Genomic DNA, 20822 nt, shown 5'->3' with positions numbered 1-20822 from the left:
ATCTCGAACCGGTCGGAGGAGGCCAAGCTATGGATGTTCTGGCTGGTGGACATGCTCCCGGCGACAGAGCTAGCTCGTGTTCTTGTCACGATGTGGGCAATCTGGTGGGCGAGGCGGCGTGCAATTCATGACAATCAGTTTTAGAGCCCGTTGTCAACACATGTGTTCATCAACAAGTTCATTGCCGAGCTCGAACAACTTCCAGAGAGGATGGCACGAACAAAGGACCTACATGCTATCTCTAGGGACCCGCATGCAAGGCCCAGGGACCTTCATGTTAATGTGAGAGATGTGGATGGACCAATTCGGCGCTCTGGATGGAAACCACCAGAAGCTCATGCTGCGAAAATCATTGCAGACGGCGGGTTCTCCAAGATAGGAGACTGTGGTGCCTCTGCTGTTGTTTGTCGGGATAAGAGTGGAAATTATTTGGGGGCGTCGGTGATTATTTGCGAATGCCTGTTGGACCCAACCATTCTGGAGGCTCGGGCATGTAGTGAGGCACTCGCACTAGCCATTGATCTTCAGCTTCAGTCTGTCTGTGTGGCTTCCGACTGCCTGGAAGTAGTTACCCGGATTGAGGATGATTCCCCTTGCATCTATTTTCCCATCCTGCAGGACATGCATCAAGCATCAGAAGAGGTTTCTAAATGACATTAGTTTTATTCATGAAAGTAGAAAGCATAATGGGGAGGCCCATGCTTTAGCTAAGGCAGCAGCCTCTCTGCCTCCCGGGCGCCATGTGTGGCTAAATTCTTTGCCCGAAATTATCTGTATCCCCTTTTGTGTGAACGTTTAATAAAGGATGCAGTTGCTCAAAAAAAAGCAGGAGGCTCACGATTTTTTTTCCAAAAAGAGAAAGATGAGCTTCAGTTTTTTACAGAATAAAGTTTGTTAACTGTATATAGTATATACTTTGAGTGCGGCGTTTCTGCTCTCGAGCTCATCTGCACCCCCTCTGACGAAACAAATCAAAACAAATACTAAAAAAATTCAAAAAATTCCAATTTTTGTGTGTGTGGTAGATAAGTTTATGCGTGAGGCGCGCTCCAAATTTCAACTCATTTGGACATCTGAGCAACTCTCAGCAAAAAAGACAAATTCAAGGTCTGTAAAAAAGTTTACTATTCACACACTGTTCTAACCCGATTTGTTTTTTTTTTGCTGAGAGCTGCTCACATCCCCAAATAACCAGAAATTTGGAGGGAACCTCACGCATACAATTGTCTATCACAGAAAAAAGAATTGGATTTTTTTGAATTTTTTAGTATTTATTTTGATTTTTTCTAACCGCATGTAGATGAGCCTGGGCACCGAATTGGATTTTTGATATACTCCCTCCATTCCAAAATATAAGGTGTATTAGTTATTTCAAAACTCAAACACGTGCTTGCTTGACCAAGTTTTTAGAAAAAAAGTATCATCATATACAATACCAAATTTGTATCATTAGATCCATTACGAAAAGTATTTTCATACTTTATTTATTTTGTATTATAGATGTTGATATTTTATTCTATAATCATGATCAAACATACATAAGTTTAAGTTGTACTGAAACCAATACACCTTATATTCTAGAATGGAGGGGGTATTATTGTTGGAAATATGCCCTAGAGGCAATAATAAATTGGTTATTATTATATTTCCTTGTTCATGATAATCGTTTATTATCCATGCTAGAATTGTATTGATAGGAAACTCAGATACATGTGTGGATACATAGACAACACCATGTCCCTAGTAAGCCTCTAGTTGACTAGCTCGTTGATCAATAGATGGTTACGGTTTCCTGACCATGGACATTGGATGTCGTTGATAACGGGATCACATCTTTAGGAGAATGATGTGATGGACAAGACCCAATCCTAAGCCTAGCACAAGATCGTGTAGTTCGTTTGCTCAGAGCTTTTCTAATGTCAAGTATCATTTCCTTAGACCATGAGATTGTGCAACTCCCGGATACCGTAGGAATGCTTTGGGTGCACCAAACGTCACAACGTAACTGGGTGGCTATAAAGGTGCACTACAGGTATCTCCGAAAGTGTCTGTTGGGTTGGCACGAATCGAGACTGGGATTTGTCACTCCGTGTAAACGGAGAGGTATCTCTGGGCCCACTCGGTAGGACATCATCATAATGTGCACAATGTGACCAAGGAGTTGATCACGGGATGATGTGAGTTACGGAACGAGTAAAGAGACTTGCCGGTAACGAGATTGAACAAGGTATAGGGATACCGACGATCGAATCACGGGCAAGTAACATACCGATAGACAAAGGGAATTGTATACGGGATTGATTGAATCCTCGACATCGTGGTTCATCCGATGAGATCATCGTGGAACATGTGGGAGCCAACATGGGTATCCAGATCCCGCTGTTGGTTATTGGCCGGAGAACGTCTCGGTCATGTCTGCATGGTTCCCGAACCCGTAGGGTCTACACACTTAAGGTTCGGTGACGCTAGGGTTATAGAGATATTAGTATGCGGTAACCCGAAAGTTGTTCGGAGTCCCGGATGAGATCCCGGACGTCACGAGGAGTTCCGGAATGGTCCGGAGGTAAAGATTTATATATGGGAAGTCTTATTTTGGTCGCCGGAAAAGTTTCGCACTTTATCGGTATTGTACCGGGAGTGCCGAAAGGGGTCCGGGGGTCCACCAAGGGGGTCCACCAGCCCCGGGGGGCCACATGGGCTGTAGGGGGTGCGCCTTGGCCTATATGGGCCAAGGGCACCAGCCCCAAGAGGCCCATGCGCCAAGAGATAAGGAAAAGGGAGAGTCCTAAAGGGGGAAGGCACCTCCGAGGTGCCTTGGGGGGGAAGGACTCCTCCCTGGCCGCACCCTTCCTTGGAGGAAGGGCCAAGGCTGCGCCCCCCCCCCTCTCCCTTGGCCCTATATATAGTGGGGGGAAGGGAGGGCAGCAATATCTAAGCCCTGGCACCTCCCTCTCCCTCCCGTGACACCTCTTCCACCCCGCTTGCGCTTGGCGAAGCCCTGCCGGGATCCCGCTACTTCCACCACCACGCCGTCGTGCTGCTGGATCTCCATCAACCTCTCCTCCCCCCTTGCTGGATCAAGAAGGAGGAGACGTCGCTGCTCCGTACGTGTGTTGAACGCGGAGGTGCCGTCCGTTCGGCGCTAGGATCATCGGTGATTTGGATCACGACGAGTACGACTCCATCAACCCCGTTCTCTTGAACGCTTCCGCTCGCGATCTACAAGGGTATGTAGATGCACTCCTTCCCTCTCGTTGCTAGTAAACTCCATAGATTGATCTTGGTGATGCGTAGAAAATTTTGAATTTCTGCTACGTTCCCCAACAATTATATAGGGTCGGCCCGTGTTTGATTTTTCGCGTCTGCCAATGCGGGGACAATAGAGTTTTTTTTTTTGATAAAGGACTTTTCATGAAGTAGATATATCGAGGTGATACAATCGTATTGAAAGAAAGCCCGGCCTCTGCATAGCTAGATGCACACAGCCAAAAAGTCTAGAGCATCCCAAAATAAAATAATTCAATACAAAGCCAAGCAATAAATCATGTCCAGCCTAAGAAGCGGTAGACCCTATCCATAAATCACACCGCCATCCATGTGGGTAGAAAACCTCCCTGGCCGTACGCTCCAGCCGTGTACATCATAAAAAGGTCCCTGTCCTCCGGCTTCTGCAGGATAGACCACGTACGGAGCCATTGTGTACAAACATGGATAACCAGCATAGGAGATGAGACACATTTATTGTTAAAAACCACATCATTCCTGGTAAGCCACATTGCCCAGCATAAGGCCGCCACTCCCACAAGAATATGTGTAGAAAATTGTTTATCAATACCCCGCAACCAGTTGCCGAACATATTCCATGCACTATGTGCTGGGTATAAATTCGAAGCTACTTGGACCATGGCCCAAACTGTCCGAGCAAACTTACACTCGAAAAATAAGTGTTTAATAGTCTCGTCATGTTGGCAAAAGACACATGTCTTGGACCCATGCCAATTTCATCGTGCCAGGTTATCTCTGGTTAGGATGACTCCTTTGTTTAGAAACCAGAGGAAAATCTTTACTCTTAGAGGAATTTTTAGCTTCCACAATTTCCTATTATCAACTGGAACATCACAATGAACCATTGCATCATACATGGATTTGACCAAAAATTTGCCATTCTGATGCAAGTTCCATCGAAAAGTGTCCAGCTCATCTGACAGTTGAATGTCCTCCAGGCGAGTGAGTAATTCATTCCATGCTGCCAGACGAGTGCCCAAAAGATCCCTACGAAAAGAAATATCGGGGTTTTCTTGTTCGAAGACTTGTTTGATCGTAACGAATTTATGTCTAACAATCCGGTACAAGCTCGGATATTGCACCATTAGTGAGTTGTTCCCTAACCAGGTATCTTCCCAGAAACGAACCTGAGAACCATAACTAACCGAGAAGGTCCCAAATTGGAAGAAGGATTCCTTGGCCTTCATAACACCACTCCAAAAATGTGAATCCCCAGATTTCCAATGAATTTGAGAAATGGCATTGGAGTTATTTAGCTAACTTATTGCTGGCTCAAAAATAACGGGCTCCTATAGGCCACAAACTCTATATCTCACTTACATACACCAAGAGTTCATACTGTCTCGCCTGAAGATTTTCTTGTGAGGGTACAGTACTAGGCTGGCCCTATTTTAGCACTAGGTCGTTCGCTCGTAGTGTGTCTGATGTGGTTTTTCTGTCATTTCTTTTTATTTCTCTCTCAGATTCTTTGTTTCTTCCTCTGTTTTTTTCTTTTTCTTGGACATTCGAGGAGCCCGTGGCAAAAAGACAAATTCCGGGTGTTTCAGATTTTTTTTAGAGAGAATTTCTCTTATTTAACATTGTCTTAAAATTTGTTTCCTTATTTGATATTGGAAAACATTTGCAACTTGTGCATGCACAACTTCATCTTCATTTGCAACTTACTTGTCTGATCCCTGGACATGCAGATCTACTCCAATCTCAGCCAGAGAGCTGCTGCAGATTTCTCCTCCAGCACTTCTTGCATAATATTGTTAGATAGATGAAGATGAATCAATGGCAGAGCCTTATGATCTATACGGTTTTCATCCTCGGTCCACGCCTTCGGTTCATTTCCATCAAAACCATCTAGCGCCTCGTCCAGATCGGGATGCTCCAGGATAGCCTGCATCTTCACTTGCCACAAGGAAAACCTCGTGTGGTAGTCCAGCAGCGAAAGATCGAATTTCATCGATGTCGTGTCGTCGAAACCCTAGATAGAAACAAGGCTCTAATGCCACTTGTTAGAGATACGACAGGCAAATCAACGCGACGAAGAACGAAAACAAGCAGGGGACACGAGATTTTAACGTGGAAAACCCCTCCAACATGAAGGGGGAAAAACCATGGGCGCCAGCCAGCCAAACTTCACTATATCAGGGGAAGTTACAAACGCCGGAATTTACAACTGATCAACTTAAGTCTACCAGCGACGAGCCTCGCTCCGGTCACTCGTTAGAAGTTAGTTTCCCTCTTTATACTTGAATTTGAAACATAACATAACACAAGGTGCAAGTTTGAAACCTGGGATCCTCATGTGGACGTGGTGGATCGAGTGGCTGTACGTGGCAGCATACACATGGACGTGAAGTAATTCTTCATCAATCACGTACAATGCTCCTAGATGGATGGATGCCTGCACGAAGTAAGTATAAAACACGTGGTCCATTATCTTTTTTTTTTTGCGAAACATGTGGTCCATTATCGTGTGCACGTGGTGGAGATCTGATTGACCGGCTGCAAAGAAGCTAACCGTGCATGGCGACGGGTAACCACATGTCAACGAAGTTAGACCCGACAATTAATCTAGGGCATAGGCAGGTACTTCTATCAAACTTTAGTGTCCATGGTCTATTTTAAATATCCAACAATTGTCACATGTGGGTTGGCGGCCAGAAAAACGGCAACAGCGGAGAGGGCTTAATAATCTAGCAAAAGCAATACATCAAGCAGTTTAAAAACGCTGCTGCCTGTTCCTTTTTTTTGGACATGAAGCATTAGGTCCACAAAATTTCCTGGGTTATTATTAAGAGTTGTGTGACAGGTCCACCAAGTAGATTGGTACTAGATAAATCTAACGGTCATGTTTTATTTGTTTAATGAGGTCCATTAGATCAAGGGCAGGATGTTTCTGATTATTATGGGATTTTGTAGCTAATACCTTTATTTTTCATCTGTATTTTCCTTTTAGTATAGTATAATACTAGAAGATAGAAGATAGAATAGATAGATAGTTAGATTTTTTAAAAATAAAATCAGTTATTAGGTGATATTACCATCATGTTTCAAAGGGTATTTTCCTTGAACAATAATAGTACTCCTTAACTCTTTGCGTTTCTTTGTTCGAATAGTAGTAGTAGTATAGTTGAACCGGGAGTCGGTCCTCTGATACAATAATTCTAAGATCTCATTAACTCTTTCGCACGATCGCATTTTCTGCACAATTTCCTGTGTTTTTTCCAAGGATTCTCCCACACAGCTGGCATGCGGCGGCTCGACAATTATGCAAACCACCTACTCCCTCCAGTCGGGTATACAAGGCAAGGGACAGCGATAGCCAGTGGAGACTCCATGGAGACTTTCCGTTGATTAAGCTCTGGTCGCCGTGCTCGGCATTCATGTGGCGACATGGAGCCATCGTTTTCTTAACGCTTCCCATGAATTCCACCACACTCACATTGTTGGAACCGTGGCTATGCCCTAGCTCTACCTCTCTGTCTCGCTGCACCCCTCTCTCTCTGAACTAGATCACCAGAAGAAGAAGAAGAAGAAGAAGAAGGAAGGAGAAGGAAGAACAGGGACACTGCAAGTTTCTTTCCCGGCGCACGAACGCCTCTTTTTTCCTCCTGAGCACGAACTCGATGCCCTAGACCACACCGTTACAATGATCGACCAGGGGCTTATATTGACGGGCCTGCGTTGGGCACGACCCACACGCACCCACCCCTCCTGGCGCCCCGATCGGCCCGCTCAGCTCACGCCCACCTCGCGCACGTACGCGTGCAGCTCGCGACGAGCCCGCAGCGATCACGCCTAACTCTCGATCCCCGTAACCTCCTAGTCTACCAACGCATGCTAGCTGGGTCTGCGCACACACACGCACGCACCAGCCTGACTCACGCACGCACGCACACACCCCTGACCCACGGACCCAGCACGATCCGGTCCGCGCCCGTCGCGCCCTGCGCGCGATCACGCGGCCACCACGCTCTGGCCGTGGCTCTTTATTCCAACACACATGACATTGACGGCTGTTTGCTTGGAGTAATGTTCTGGAAGAAATTTTTGATCGAGGACGACGAGGACTGTGTGGCTCTCCTCCGGATGGTAATTCGGTGGCTGCAAAATACAACAAAAGTAGTCCAACAGGGACGACGTCGATTTTGCAAGGGAAGTCACCGTCTTCTGCTACAGAAACTCTACTCGTACGTGTTTGGTTGTATTGGCAAAGTTGCTTTCTTGATGGGCACCATGACACACACATGTCCAAGGACTCTTCTCACGGCCATTTTTTCTACGTAAATTCCCGTGATTTTTTTCTAAAGATTCTCCTTGCACACTTAGCTTGATGCCCCCATGCAAACGACCTGACTTTTTTTCCGGAGAATGATTCACATATATTATCAAAGTTCGCTGGAAATATAAAGCAACTCAAACATAATAACAACTACATCGAGATTTCGAGACCACCAAACGAGCCCTACCACCGTCTGAACGATCCACCAAAGTATTGTTGTCGCCACCCCCCTATCCGAGCCTGCTTGACCTTGTCGATGACAATCGGGAAGTCTTCATGCACGTGCCCCAAAGGATCACCGACCTGGAGACACACTCGTTGTCGGTGAACCCTTGAATAGATCTAAAGCATCTAACAGTACATCTCGCAACCCAATGAGAAAACCCTAATCTCACTGCACCAAGGAGATGGCGGGAATCTACTCTGGACGTCCGTCGACTATGTCTAGATGGACAAACTCGAGAAGGATCGGAGTCTAGAAGACAAACTCGAAGAAGAAACACCGCCATTCGCCCGAGCGCCGCATCTGCGAGGACTATATACCTCCAACCTAAAACACTAACCGGACCTGGGGCACCAGGATGCCCCACTCCACCACCAGCCGCCAGAGCGATAGATAGATGGGAGGGGAATGGACGGGCTCGCCGGTGAAGCGTGGAGGGGAGAGTTTTCCCTAGACGCCAAATTATAGGGCAGAGAAAGAGAAACCCTAACAGAGACTGCGGTACATATGATGATAGTTTGATGAACCTGTATAATTTGAACCACCTAACTGATACTAAAGATCCATTCACATTATGAAAGCATTTAGATTGTCTTGAACAGTTTATTTAGGTTGTTTTAAGCAATAACATATACTTCTCGAGAAGGACCGGAGTATTTAAAACATTGTACTCCCTCCGTCCCATAATATAAGAGCGTTTTTTACACTACACTAGTGTCAAAAATGCTCTTATATTATGGGACAAAAGGAGTAGTATTTTGCTTCCAAAATTTGGAAGGAGGCGAAAATTTTAGTGTAATTAAGTTCCCTCGCATGACTTGCACTGTATTTAAAAAAAAATGTGTAGTCGCAACCTTGACACCTGTTGTTAACGTAGTGCTGAGCCCAACGATTTCACGGACAGGTGCAAAGCAGTAAACGGTCAAGAAAATGCGCTATGTTAAATAGAAGCCATATTATCATTTGCACGAGGGCAAATGCTTAGAGAGATCACTACTTATATACCCTTTTGTGTATGCCGAGAAGAAGAGTTGGCGAAATTTCAGAGGACTCGATACTTTACATGTACCTTAGAGGGAGATGGAATGAGACCGGTGGTCAAGGGGATGGAATATACTGCCACACCCACAAATGTACAAGTTCATTATAGAGCTCCTCTTGGAAGAGTATCGCACAAAGAAACGTTGGTTTGCTTTCCTTATTTACCTACTAAATAAATTTCACAAAAAATAAAATAGGATGTGAAGAAAAAGGATAGTTATCCCTTTGTCAACTAGAAAATGCTTACGTGCAATGCACATTGATATTTGATACAATATTAATTGCACATTGATATTTGGTACAATATTAATTGCACATCATATTAGGCAGGATAGTAATTGCATGTTAGAGCATCTACAACCGGACTTGACAAATCCGGCCCCTCAAACGCCCGCGGGCGCATCCGGACGGGTCCTCATATTTCATTCTGGGCATCCACATATCTCTAATCCAGACTCTCAAATCCATGCAAATACATGCACATCAATCATGCAACATAATGTCGCACGTAAATAGCTATTGTTGGTATGAAGCATACATAGCATTTACATAAAGTTTATTTGTCTGCCAAACACAAGCATTGCCTCCTTGGTTGCCATTGTGGATCCACATGTGCTCCACAAGATCATTGAATAGCTGCGTGTGCACCTACTGATCTCGAAGATTCTGATGCATCTGCAGAAAGTTCATAAGCTGAGCCACATCTTGATCTTCTGGGATTTCAACTTGTTCTCCGGGTGCTTTTAAATCATGGGTTTGAGCTACACCATTACCCTCATCCTCGACAATCATATTGTGCAGAATAACACAACATGTCATCAGCTGCCACAAAGTTTCCGATTCCCACATCATTGCAGCGCTCCGCATAATTCCCCAATGAGCCTGAAGCACACCAAATGCCCTCTCCACGTCCTTCCTAACCGCTTCCTGCATTGTTGCAAAGTGGCTCTGTTTATTACCACGCGGCTCGGATATGGTCTTCACAAACGCCGCCCAATGAGGATAGATTCCATCGGCAAGATAGTACCCCATGTTGTAGTCCCGGCCGTTGATGATGTATTTGCACGGCGGTAATTCCCCATTGCAAAGCCTCCTGAACACCGGAGATCGTTGAAGCACGTTGATGTCATTGTGAGAACCGGGCATGCCAAAGAAAGCATGCCAAATCCATAAGTCATGTGATACCACCGTTTCTAGTATGATTGTGGCCTCTCTGGTGTGACCTTGATAGATTCCCTGCAGACCTTTGGGGCAGTTTTTCCATTGCCAATGCATGCAATCAATTGATCCGAGTATTCCTGGAAACCCCCTTGCCTCTCCAATAGCCAACAAATTCTCTGTGTCGCGGGAGGCGGGCGAGCACGGCTGCAGAGCTGCGAGCCGGACGGCGTGGAGGAATAAGAAAGGAGAGAGCAAATGAATCCGGCAGCTCTGGGGGTGGATTTGGTGCAATTTGGGGTGGGGTCGGGCTGTCGGGTCCGACGTGGCGGGCGTGCCCGGGCGCGCCCAGGCGCCCCCATATCCCCATATTTGGGCTGGATATGGGGGGTGCCGGTCAGCCCGGGAGTTTGAGGGCCGTTTGAGGGGTTCCGTCTAGGTCAAAAAAGCGTGACCGGACAGTGACCGGGCAGCCCGCCCGGGCGTATGAGGCGGATTTGAGAGGTCCGGATGTAGATGCTCTTACTTATGTGATACTGCTAAATTTCAGACGACTCGGTACTGCTATATACTATATGGAATAGTAATTGCCAAGAATAGTTGGATCTGTCTCTTTCGGTCTTTTTCACACTGGTATAGATATAAAATAACCACAACTTTTTTAATATGAAAACTTGAATATAGACGGGCCATAAATCCCTCCGCGGTTGGTGGGGCATAACACTTGAATATTGATGGGTTCCTCCCGCGCGCCATTAATTGACGATTAGTGATGTGTCCAATATTGTGATAGGTAATTGTGCATTGTTTCCTTCGTCCGTAGAACTTATGTGTCCACCAATCTTCATTTCAGAGGCATATTTGAGCACCATCTCTACTGCATGGGACGTCTTCTCTTTGTTGCCATCAACATATTGCTCTTCCAGCTAAGCATTTTGATTGTTACTAAGGTTCGACTAGTAGGATTTTTTATCTTAGTCATATATGTTATAATGATGTTTATTATGGACATTATTTTAATTGTGGCATGTCGGACATGTGGTTGTTAACACCCCCCACCTAAAGGTACTCAACAATATTTGCCTTTGATGGTGTTAGTTGTCATGAAGGGAACTTTTTAGATGTTGGTTGTTACTGCTACTGTATGAAGCTGCTGGTTTATATACCAATATCAATAGAAACATTTCAAATAGGGAACGGTCAATGACAACAAGATTTATTGAATGTGTAATAAATAATATGCCAGCTGGTAATGTAGCATGCGAGAAGAGGATACAGATTGGTACAAGCATATACTAGTAATTAAGACCCATACAAGAGAACCATGACTCAAGATCTACCCTTGCTTAGGGTGAAGATCAATATAATCGTTGGGACCATAGACCTCAAATAATTCAGCAAAAATTCCATTCTTCCTCCTTGGGTTGCATCCCATGTCCCGACATAGGTTATCTTTGTACCAGTTATTCAGAAGTCCAATGCAGGATGCACGGAATTCGCCATGAGAGTACCGCTTCATGAACTTCTCCCATTCTAGGACATCCCTATGCATTGCTTTAACACTTGGTAACCTAAATCCACCATCCATGAAATGTGCTAGCCACTTGGCCCGTAGTTCAGAAGTGTGGAGATTTGCATAGCTCTCGGAATATCCGATGACAGCGAGTTGCGGAATCTTAGGATGTACACAATCCCTGTAAGAAAATGTATACAAAATAAATTAGAAACTTTTCAGAGATACTTGAAGTAAATAAAATTATGTAAATCGATGATGACCTGTAGAGTGATACAGTCATGGATGTTGAGCCAATCAAAATACTCTGGAAGTAGTTTGATGTGAACATGCTCTTAATGTTTTGATCGCCATTGAATCCAGTTCCGAAGATAACTATGTCACTCTCTACCAGCGTAGATTCACCTTCAACAAACACACCTTCTTTGCAAAAGCTGAAGGTCTTTGACTTCTTAATCAGGATGCTGCCTTCCTCTAGATTCTTGTAATGATCCTTGGGTGCAAGTTCAACCCAACATCCCACTATGCCCTCAAAAAAACTATGGTCAGGAACCATGTCATGCTTCTTCATTGTAATGGAGTAGTAGCTCTCAGCGAACTTTGAAAGCATCAACTTCTAATCATACAGAAAACGAGGATACACTTGTTAGGTGTTAGTCTAAAATACAAACATTCACACTTTTAATAATGTTAAGATAATGACATGTATAAAAATGGAAAAATGCTGCAGTACCAATGGAGTCAAGATGGTAGCTAACAAGCTAAGGAGGAAGCCTTCAGCAGGTTTATGAATAAGGAGTTCACCGAACCGAGTTAGATAGAAATTTGATATGTCGACACCCCAAGCATAGAAGTCCGGTAAGACCCATTGCTTGGTTCGCACAACCATTGTGCATGGTTTCTCAGTACCTAAAAAAATAAGTCTTGCAAATATTATATTACTGAGGTTTCATTTTTGATGCAGTAAACTATAAAATGAATACAATATAAGCATTATAGACAAGGCACACAGAAATTTCCTTTGCTGGAATGGAGAAGAAAGATGGATATAATAATGCTTGGGTTAACACACTCTAAATCTGATATATTATCCTTTGTGTGAGAGAAATAGAGTTATGTTTAAAATGAAGCATTGCATATTTGTACCATTCAAATTTGCACATTCATTAGCGATGTCAAGGGCCGAATGTCCATAGCCAATAACAGTGACACGCTTGCCCTTGACCATCTCCTTAGCTTTCTGACTACCCATCTTGGAATAGTCCATGGAGTGGATCACTTTTCCATCAAATGCTTCCGGGCCTTTTCCAGGAGGTAATTTAGGTATGTTGGGAACATTGCTGAACCTTCCAATACAAAGAATCACAAAGTCTGCCATGTGTACCTAGAGACGAAAGGAAATGAAATTTTACGAACAATCACGTGTGCGAAAAATAACTAGGAGTACTAGATAACATGTGTTGTTGTGTTGGAGTGGAATATCTAGCAGTGCTAGTTCTTTACCTGCACCAGACCCTGAGCGTCGGCCACCGTGAGGCGCCACTTGCCGTTGCCCGAACCGAATGCGTCAGCGCAGCCAGCCCACTCGTCCCATGCCGCCACCTCCTCCTCGGCGACACCGACGTACTCCATCCCGGCCACGCGGTGCCCGAATCGGATGCAGTCGAGCACCCCGAAGTGGCGAGCGTAGGCGTTGAGGTAGTCGGCGACTTGGCGGTTGTTCGGGAACTCCTCCGTGACGGAATCCGGCCACGGGAAGTCCGTGTACTGGTACATGGTCCGCGAGGTCTGGAGCCTGGTGCAGTCCGGGGTGTGCGCCCACACACCCCCGACGACGGTGTCCGCCTCGAATACCACCGGCCGGCACCCGCGCTCCAGCAGGTGCTTGCACGCCGCCAGACCACTCACGCCGGCGCCGATGATGGCCACGCTCTTCTTCTCCATGCCCATGCCCATGCTTGTGTTATCCATCGATCGGCCGATTTGTACGTATTTATAGCTGCTGGGCGATCAGAGAGAGCAAGATATAATTGTCCCCTCCAAATCCAAAAAAAAAAAAAGATGTAAAGATTATTCAACTGCTGCTACTGCGCTGCGTCGCTCACAATGTGGCCCTCGCCTACCGTACGTCGGCTTCACAACGACCGTTGTTGACTGTGACCAAAAGCTGGCTGATCGAAGACTGTTCAAAGACTGTATATTGGCTGCAGTGTATTGGCTGACTGTTCAAAGACTGTTTTCGGTTGAATAGAGCTCCCTGATTCCCTTGCATAAAAAAAATATGATATGCATACATCTTGACCTACTAGCTCTTTTTTTTTAGGAAATGAAAGCTTAATCGTCTTAGCCTCTAAGCCACTACAAGAATTTCATCATACGCCGAGTGCCTGGCTCTTCGCCAAGGACCAAACCACGGGCACTTGGTAAAGCGAAGTAAGCCGAGAAAAAGACTATGCAATAGATGCTACTTGGCAAACACGCATTTACTGATATCATGTGCAAAACACACTCGACAAAAGGACGAAACTCGGCAAACACTCTTTTTGCCGAGAGCCAAACGGTGATCCCACGGCAAAGTGGTCCCACCTGGCACATTCGGCAGCGGATAAAGGCTCTGTGACGGTGGCAATGCTTTGCCGAGAGCTCGTGACTTGGCTCTCGGCAAAGCGTTGTTTCCCTTGCGTTATTGAATTGGAGTTTTTTGTCTATGTCTATGTGAGAGCTGAGTTTAGTCTCACATCACGAAAGGACGAGCAGCAAGACCGGTTTAAATAGTTGGATAGTCCAGAGGTAGTAAGCTTCGGTATTCATTACATTCTTGTTAATTATATGCATGGTCACTATGAATCTTCACCTATTCCTGGCAGAGAAGGTCTATAGTGACAGTCCATATTTCTAATGATGGATGCTGGCATTTTTTATTAATACAATTAATATATCTTTTTGACTTTTTCATCTATGTGAGAGCAATGATCCAACAGTTTAAGTCCACGAAAAATCATACGATGCCAAAAATTGACCCTTATGGGGTGTGCTAAAAGTTTGGGCGCATTTTGAAGAGGACTCATAGCTACCGTTCTTTTTTCACCTTATTAAGCACTCGTGCATATTCAGTGTGACCAAAAGCTGGCTGATCGATCCTCCTAGTTTCCTGTCCAGCGGTCTATTGGCTGATTGTTCAAAGAATGTTTTCGGTTGAATAAAGCTCCCTGATTCTGTTGCATAAATATATATCATGTGCATATGTCTTGACCTACCAACTCCTTTTTATGGACAACTTAATCATCTTAGCCTCTATATCATATCCCCAAAACGTTTTACCTTGTTAATGACAATTTCAAAACGTAATGAGGCCGTGATCTTGGAGTTCTACCAAAGATGACTTCATGATGTCTCTCAAAGTCAAACAGGATGACTTGAGATTTTTCAAAATAAAAAGGAGGATGAGTTGTGGACGGGCCCTCCACCATCCCCCTCGAGAACCTTTCTCCATTTGACTGCCCGGGTCATCCGGGAGCTCCTATTCCCTGATTGGTCACTCTTGTAACCTACTAATATTTACCACCTCCGGATTGGGCTTCCGGTTTTGCTTCGTTGTCTTTTTTTCCTAGGTTAAACTCATTCATTTGGGTTTTTATTTTCGCCTACGCTTAGCTTTGGTCTTACATGACATTGTTATTTGTCGGCGCGTTTGCGTGTGTGAGAGAGTTTGTGTTGTCTGTGTGCATTTTAGCTATGCAGAGGCCCGGATGTGTGCTCATTATATTTGTATTCTCTTAATACTCCATTCTGAGTTAATAAAATCCACCCTTTATGGGACGTTGATCTCATTCATTTGACCAGCACACGGCGGCTGTAGTGTATAGTTTTCTTATAAAAATGTAGGTCAAATTTCCGACAGATGTAAAAGCAGTTTATAGATTAAGAAGATGTTTGCCAAGTTTTTAAAATATTAACGACATTTAAATTTTTATAAAACAAATGCTTATGAATTTGATTTTTTTTTAAATTTGAAACAATAAGGTAACAATGTACCGGTAACATGCCCACATGGCAAGCAAGCCTCACTTGTCACGGTTGTAGCTGGATGTGCCTCGGTAGGCCCATGTGTCATTCTCTCAGGGTAGCCCACCTCTGCGTAGGCATAGTCGCAGCCCTCCGCCGTGTCAGCCACCGCTTCAGCACGCCTGGACCCGCTTGTCAATGACCGTGGCCAAGGTTCTGGATCCCAAATTGGCAAATTTTCTCATGGGTGTGCGATATTCCCGGTAACCACGGTTACCGAGAAATACCGAACAAATTTCGGATGAAATTTACAATTGAATTTTGAATTCAAACAATTTTAAATTAGATATAATAATATCTTGAACTGACGTCATTCAGAAAACTGGTAGTAGCTCAGTGGTGGTACCTCAACTATGTGCGCCTTTAGCTGTGTTGAGGTCGCAATTTCAATTCTTTGGGCCGTCATTTTTTCACGTTTTTTACTGCCTATTCTGAAAAATAACAAAAAGAACAAAAAAAAACTGTGCAAGGAGTTCAGTGGTGGTACCTCAACTACGTGCGCCTTTAGCTGTGTTGAGGTCGCAATTTTGATTCTTTGGGCCGTCATTTTTTTCACGTTTTTTACTGCTTATTCTGAAAAATAACAAAAAGAACAAAAAAAACTGCGCAAGGAGTTCAGTGGTGGTACCTCAACTACGTGTGCCTTTAGCTGTGTTGAGGTCGCAATTTCGATTCTTTCGGCCGTCATTTTTTCACGTTTTTTACTGCCTATTCTGAAAAAAAAAACAAAAAAAAACTGCACAAGGCGTTCAGTGGTGGTACCTCAACTACGTGCGCCTTTAGCTGTGTTGAGGTCACAATTTCGATTCTTTGAGCCGTCATTTTTTCACGTTTTTTACTGCCTATTCTGAAAAATAACAAAAATAACAAGAAAAACTGTGCAAGGAGTTCAGTGGTGGTACCTCAACTACGTGCGCCTTTAGCTGTGTTGAGGTCGCAATTTCGATTCGCAAGGAGGACTCGAACCAGCTCCTCGAGGCGCATAACAGATAGTTACCACTACGCCAGAGTAAGGATGTTGTCTCAAATGAGAGACAAAGCTTATTTATTAGACATTGAGCGTTCAAATTCAAATTATTCAAAAATTTCGGTATTTTTTGCTCGGGATAGGTATTTCTCGTGGGGCGGCGAGAAACGCGGTTACCGTTCGGTATCCGTTTTTCTCGGGCGGTACCCAAAACCATGACCGTGGCTCGACTGGCACAGGTGCAAAAGGTTTCAAGGGTTTTCTTCTGAAATATAATCAAGATATAATTTCCAGGAATTCAATTGAATTTGAATAATTCATATATTTTGAATTCCTTTTCCAAATCTAGCAATTTATATATGAATTTTGACCAAAAGTATATATGAGGAGTACAGATCTGGACTTTGTGTCTAGATTTGAACACCTTAGATTTCATGCACCGCTTCTTTTACAAATGAGACCCTAGATTCTTTATAATTTTTAACTTGTGTATCTTAACTTCAAGTTATGTGAATGATATATGCATTTAGATTAGAAAAGTGTGAATAATCTGAATATGGAACTTCCATGCATGTTTAAGGAACTTAAGCATTATGTTCTGAATTTATTTCATTATAACATAATTTTCCTAATGGAGTTCACTTGCGAATTATTTTGCACATGTAAATGCTAATATTTAAGTCAACTAGTTTAGTTTATTCCTTTTCCACTAGTTAAAAATTGCCATGCATCATCCCATGATTGATTTGTATGATGCTTGTTTATCGTGTGACTTTCCTTGACCGGTACTTTGCCTATTTACGATAGAGTCCGGTTCCGATGTTGCTTGCAAGGATACGTTCAACTACACTCTTGAGGGTCCTGCCCAAGGCCAGTTCACCGAGACTATAGTCAACGCTCACAACCCTCTCCTTGTTCATGCTGATCCCATGCTCACTTCCTTATGCTTGCACTAGGTTCCCATGTTGTACTTATGTTGCGACGCCTATATTATGCATAACCTGTTGACCCCACATATTATCTGGAATCCTTACATAGCTGCGACATGTTTCTTTGTATGTTGCTTGCCAGCCTACTTATGTCCTGGAGTAGATGCTTAGATCCTTGCTTATGTCATGTTACATTCTACTCCCTCCGTTCCAAATTACTTGATCCATATTTATCTAGATACGAATGTATCTAGACACTAAACAAGTATAGATACATTCGTATTTAGATAAATTCAAGTCAACTAATTTGGAACGGAGGGAGTATATGTTTTAGGTTCACCGTTACACATATAGACACTTCTGGAGATGATGGTCATACTATGATGCTAAATGTGGTGATAGGTAGGATGGTAACGCACGGAGGACATGCACAATGCGTGTGTCGGTGTTTTGTTCAACTCGAGCCGACCTAGGATCCGAGCTCTTGGGCACTTGATTCAAGACTGAGTGCACTCTGACCGGCTAGCCCGTCTGTTGTATAATGTGTATCACTGACAGGTCAGCTGGCCCGTCTCTAAAAGAACATTCATGACAGAACCATTTTTTTAATTTTTTTTAAAGGAGGATGTACCCCGGTCTCTGCATGTGGACGATTCATGCAGTCATTTTATTAATTATTCACAAAGCCTTTACAACAGAATACATCAGTAAGTCTGAAGCCACCATCTTGGCAACATCTGTCGCTACTCCTATCCCCGTGATGAAGGGGTGCTGAATGTCCGAGCCTAATATCAAATAGACATCGCACCAACACCTAACATCTAATGCCGGATGCCCCATCCAAGCCACGATACCTGGACTGGGTTACACACCGGTCCGACACACTTTCAGTGGGCACCACATGCGCATGCTGCAAGGGCCGTCACCCCCCTTATCCATCGATCCATCATCAGATCAGATACTGACGCATCGACCTTGCCAGGCCTCTCATCACAGAACCCTAGCTACTGACCGGTCAGAAGCGCGTTTGTGATCTTGTTGATGTTCTATATGGATTGTAATAATGTCCTTGCGTTTCTTTATTCGTGGGCACCATGGCAGCCATGTCTAAAGTTTGGTGGTGACTTCGCAGAGACTCTGCCCATGGGTGCATTTTCTACGTAACTTTCAGTGCTTTTTTTAATGATTCTCCTTGCACGCCTACCTTAGCATCCCCGTTAGACAAATCAGCACACATCTAGCATGCGGCGGCTCGACAATTATGCAAACCACCTACTCCCTCCGGTTGGGCAGACAAGGGACAGCGAGAGCCCTTCTCTTTGTCCCACGTGAACCAGTTGTCGCCGTCGCCGTCGCCGTGCTCGGCATTCATGTGGCGACATGGAGCCAAAATTTTCTTCGCGTTTCAGGAATGCCACGACACTCACATGACATTGACGGATGTTTGGCTGGAGTATTGTTCCGGATGAAATCTGGGCCAGCTTCATGGCTACCAGCAGAAGTGGTTACTTAATAACAAAAAATAATTTCTTTGGTCGACGGCGGCGAAGACTGGGTGGCTGCTCAATTCTGCTCGTGTATTTGCAAGGGAAGTCACCGGTCAGTCTTCGGGTATAGTAATTCTACCCGTACGTGTTTGGTTGTATAGGCAATGTGGCTTTGTTCATGGGCACCATGACACACGCATGTCCCACGGCCACTGTTTCTTCGTACCTTCTCGTGTACTTAGCCCTCGCCTACCGTACGTCGGCTGCACAACCACCGTTGTTTTTGTCACCTTATTAAGCTTTGCTGCATGTTGAGTGTGACCAAAAGCTGGCTGATCGATCCTCCGAGTTTCCTGTCCAGCGGTCTATTGGCTGACTGTTCAAAGGCTGTTTTGGGTTGAATAAAGCTCCCTGATTTCGTTGCATACAAAAATAATACTTCCTCCGTTTCTAATTATAAGCTTTTTTAATATTTCCATACAGACTACATACGGATGTATATAGACGTATTTTAGAGTGTAGATTCACTCATTTTGCTCCGTATGTAGCTTATATTAAATCTTTTAAAAGGTTTATATTTAGAAACGGAGGGAGCATATCATGTGCATATATCTTGACCTGCCAACTCTTTTTTTAGAAAATGAAAGCTTAATCATCTTAGCCTCTGCATCATATCCCCAAACCGTAACACCTTGTTTATGACAATTTTAAAAACGTAATGAGGCCGTGACCTTGGAGTTCTACCAAAGATGAGTTCATGACGTCTCTCAAAATTAAAGAGGATGAGTTGAGGACGGGCCCTCTGTCATCCCCCTCGAGAACCTTTCTCCATTTGACCAGCGGCGGACACAGGGGGACTAGCAGGGGCCCTGCCCCCCCCCCCCCCCCCCCAACATCTCATATTTGCTGTAATAAAAAGTGCACAATTAGTGAGTATTTGCTGCTAAAAACCTACTTTCCCATTATTTGGCCCTCCCCAACCAGTTCTAGGTTTTAACAACCCACGGCCCCACTGATAAAAAAGTTATGGCTCCGCCACTGCATTTGACTGCCCGGGTCATCTAGAAGCTCCTATTTCAAGATTGGTCACTCCTTTAACTAGACATGCCTAGCTCACCCGTCAGTGGTTGTAGCTAGACATGCCTCGGTAGGCCCATGTATCGCGCTTGGCCCACTAGTCAAGCTCTGGGGCTAGCCCACCTCTGCGTAGGCATAGTCGCGGCCCTCCGCCATGTCAGCCACCGCGTCAGCACACCTGGACCTGCTTGTCAGTGACCGTGGCTTAGCTGGCACATGTGCAAAAGGTTTCTAGGGTTTTCCGGCAACCCTCGGCCTCGTATGTGTAACCGCTCGCCATGCCATCGCGTGTCGTCGCAAGCATTCCGGCTGCTCACGGCTGCAGCGCTGGATCAAGCACGCTGTGGCCACCCAGGTCATGGCTGAAGATGTGGCAACTCTCGAGTTCGACGAGCCCGCCCTCGACCTCTCCAACGGGTCACTCGACAATTCCTTTGAGGAGTCCGAGTGTGAAAGCATCGAGTCGACTGCCGAAATCCTCATGGCGCAGAACTCCGAGCACCGTGAGCCCCCGGGGTACACGGACGCCCAAGGCGGCCGCGCGGGGGCGCCACATGGCATTACTGACGGTGGTGCCACGGGCCTCGAGCCGTACGTGCCCCAGGCTCTCACCCGGGGGCAGCGAGACGAGCTCCATCGCCGGAACGAACAGCTCTTGAACACCCCCATCACCGGGACGACCCCCGAGGCGTTGGCCATGGAGTCGACTCGCCTGGCCACCTTGGCCGAGCGAGATCGCCTCGTACGGCTTCAGAGGGAGCCGGACTATAGTGAACGCCGTCAACCCAGTTCCAGTCGGCA

General features: G+C 45.1%; 1 protein-coding gene across 1 annotated transcript; it reads right to left on the bottom strand.

Annotated features, from left to right (window-relative positions):
• Positions 1-11235: 11235 nt before the first annotated feature.
• LOC109783416 (probable flavin-containing monooxygenase 1) lies at positions 11236-13452 on the bottom strand. The gene is made up of 5 exons (XM_020342020.4): positions 13000-13452; positions 12643-12880; positions 12230-12405; positions 11760-12112; positions 11236-11677 (listed from the first exon to the last, which is right to left on the bottom strand). Exons 1-5 carry the CDS (start codon positions 13450-13452, stop codon positions 11320-11322), a joined length of 1578 nt encoding a protein of 525 aa, XP_020197609.2. The 3' UTR covers positions 11236-11319.
• Between the last annotated feature and the right edge of the window lie 7370 nt (positions 13453-20822).

This window comes from Aegilops tauschii, chromosome 7 (genome assembly GCF_002575655.3).
Source record: "Aegilops tauschii subsp. strangulata cultivar AL8/78 chromosome 7, Aet v6.0, whole genome shotgun sequence".
In the NCBI taxonomy this organism is placed as follows: domain Eukaryota; kingdom Viridiplantae; phylum Streptophyta; class Magnoliopsida; order Poales; family Poaceae; genus Aegilops; species Aegilops tauschii.
The sequence above is the reverse complement of the archived record's forward strand: the minus strand, read 5'-3'. Positions and strand labels throughout refer to the sequence as shown.